Source organism: Sclerotinia sclerotiorum, genomic scaffold, assembly GCF_000146945.2.
Source record: "Sclerotinia sclerotiorum 1980 UF-70 scaffold_11 genomic scaffold, whole genome shotgun sequence".
Classification (NCBI taxonomy): Eukaryota; Fungi; Ascomycota; class Leotiomycetes; order Helotiales; family Sclerotiniaceae; genus Sclerotinia; species Sclerotinia sclerotiorum.
Window position 1 is genome coordinate 596669 of NW_001820825.1, and position 2066 is coordinate 598734.

Genomic DNA, 2066 nt, shown 5'->3' on the forward strand with positions numbered 1-2066 from the left:
ATCACTATATATCTTTCTTTCTTTCTTTTGTGCGTGCCGGTGAGTGGGCATTGATATAAATTATAAATACTAACACGAACGATTATAGGTGGAAGCATCACCCAGCGTAGTCAAAGCCTGCGAAACCATCGTTCGAGCCCACGAAGCCTGTGTCGCGACGCTGAATACAGAATACCAGGTTCGTTCCCACATCCATTCATATCTTCCATCGAATCTAACCTCAACTCTCCCCTTCCCTCCCCCCCCCCCTTTTAATTACACGGCATTATACTAACATATCCCTCTCCACAGCGCAATTTCCGCAAAGTAATGCGCTCAGCACTCGCACAGGTACGCGGTCGCATCCCAGAAGATTTCAACGAGCAACAATTGAAGCGGAGAGAAGTGCTTTCTCTCTACCGCTGGACGGGCGATGGAACGGGTTTGGCTTTATGAAAGTGTGAAGTGAAAAAAAAAAAGAGGAAAAAAGATGGAAAGAGATGAGAACAAAAATTTAGGTTTCTTCGCCTTTGATTCTTTTTTTTTTCTTTTTTGGATATACGTGGGTTTGGTTTGTTTGGTTTTGTTTCTTGTATGTTATGTTACGTTATATTCTTGATGAATAGGAATGGATGGATCGGCGGGAATGAAATGAAATGGAATGGAATAGGCGGGAAAGATTCAATAACGGAAACGGGATTTTGGTTCTTACAATAGCTGTTGAAAATTGGATGGGATGGGATAGGTATAGGTATGGAAAGGATAGGAAGGAAAAGGGTATCCCAGAGTATTGGAAAGGCAATGAAGTGAAAAGAGAAGATAAGAGAAGAACAGTATCTGGATCTGGATTTGGAAATGAGAAATGAGAAAGGAATTTACTTGATTTGTTGTGATATGATATGATTGATATAATAGGGGGTTTTATATTATATATATTTTATATTTTATATTTTATATTTTATATTTTATATTTTATATTTTATATTTTATATTTTATATTTTGTATTTTATATTTTATTGTTACGAGGTTTGCCGTCTAGATCACGTGGAAGTGCTCTAGGCTCTCGAGGTGGTTTATAACTAGGCGTCAAGCAGGGACTTAAGTAATGACCATAATGATATGCAATTCGTAACTAATAGTAGGATATACTAAATGATTGATCTTGAGCACGAAGCTCTATACAAAGGAAATCCATCTTGATTATATAGTCCTTCATGCTTCCATGATTACTAGTGATCCTTCATGATCATTAGTGATCATCTATATCGTGATCCTTAGTGATCCTTAATGATCACCAGTGATCACCTATACCGTGATCCTTAGTGATCCTTAATGATCATCAGTGATCACCTATACTGTGATCCTTAGTGATCCTTAATGATCATCAGTGATCACCTATACCGTGATCCTTAGTGATCCTTAATGATCACTATTGATCATTTGTGATCACGTGCCTTGGTAGTTGTGTAGCCCGTCGTAACACCTATATCATCTTTTGAGGACCCTTGGGACCCTAAGGTCCAAAAGGTCCTCGAGGTCACGTGAATTAATGAATCGTGACACTAGGTATCAAACAAGGATTTAAAGTAATGACAATAATGTTAAAATGAATGGTTCCTGCGTAGCACGTGCATAGGGCACTAGTCCTATTAGGACTAGATTGAGAATGTGACGCCTCACACCTCCGGGTCACGTGGCATGCCCCGTTTGTATTTAATCATAGGAAAACTCGCTACTCTTGTTGGGATGCGAAGACTCAACACCTGTACGCGGTGCATCCTACGAACCTCCAGCTCTCTTATGAGAGTCTGCAGAGCTAAGTTTGAGTTATTTGATGGAGTCGTGGTAATTGGAAGAGGAAGAGGCGCCCGATCACGACGTTTTTACCCGTTTGCGGTTTTTTGACAGTTGCATTATCGAAATGCGCTCTCTACAACACTACCTTTATTACGAAACAGAGGACAACACCATCATCTACGACAATACGCCACGAAATCATCTCACTTCTTAAAAGTGAGACTCCTCTGGAACATATAGTACAACTCGACATCTTTGACGCGTATATGTTATATACTGTATACCTCTC

General features: G+C 39.7%; 1 protein-coding gene across 1 annotated transcript in view; it reads left to right on the forward strand.

The window, feature by feature from the left end:
* Positions 1-435, forward strand: part of SS1G_08351 (hypothetical protein) — a gene marked incomplete at both ends in the record, with an annotated part of 3206 nt that extends 2771 nt beyond the window's left edge. Inside the window, 2 exons of the mRNA XM_001590561.1 lie at positions 89-178; positions 292-435. Of these exons, the coding sequence (XP_001590611.1) occupies positions 89-178; positions 292-435 (234 nt within the window). The remainder of the gene's footprint in view (positions 1-88; positions 179-291) is intronic.
* Positions 436-2066: the final 1631 nt, after the last annotated feature.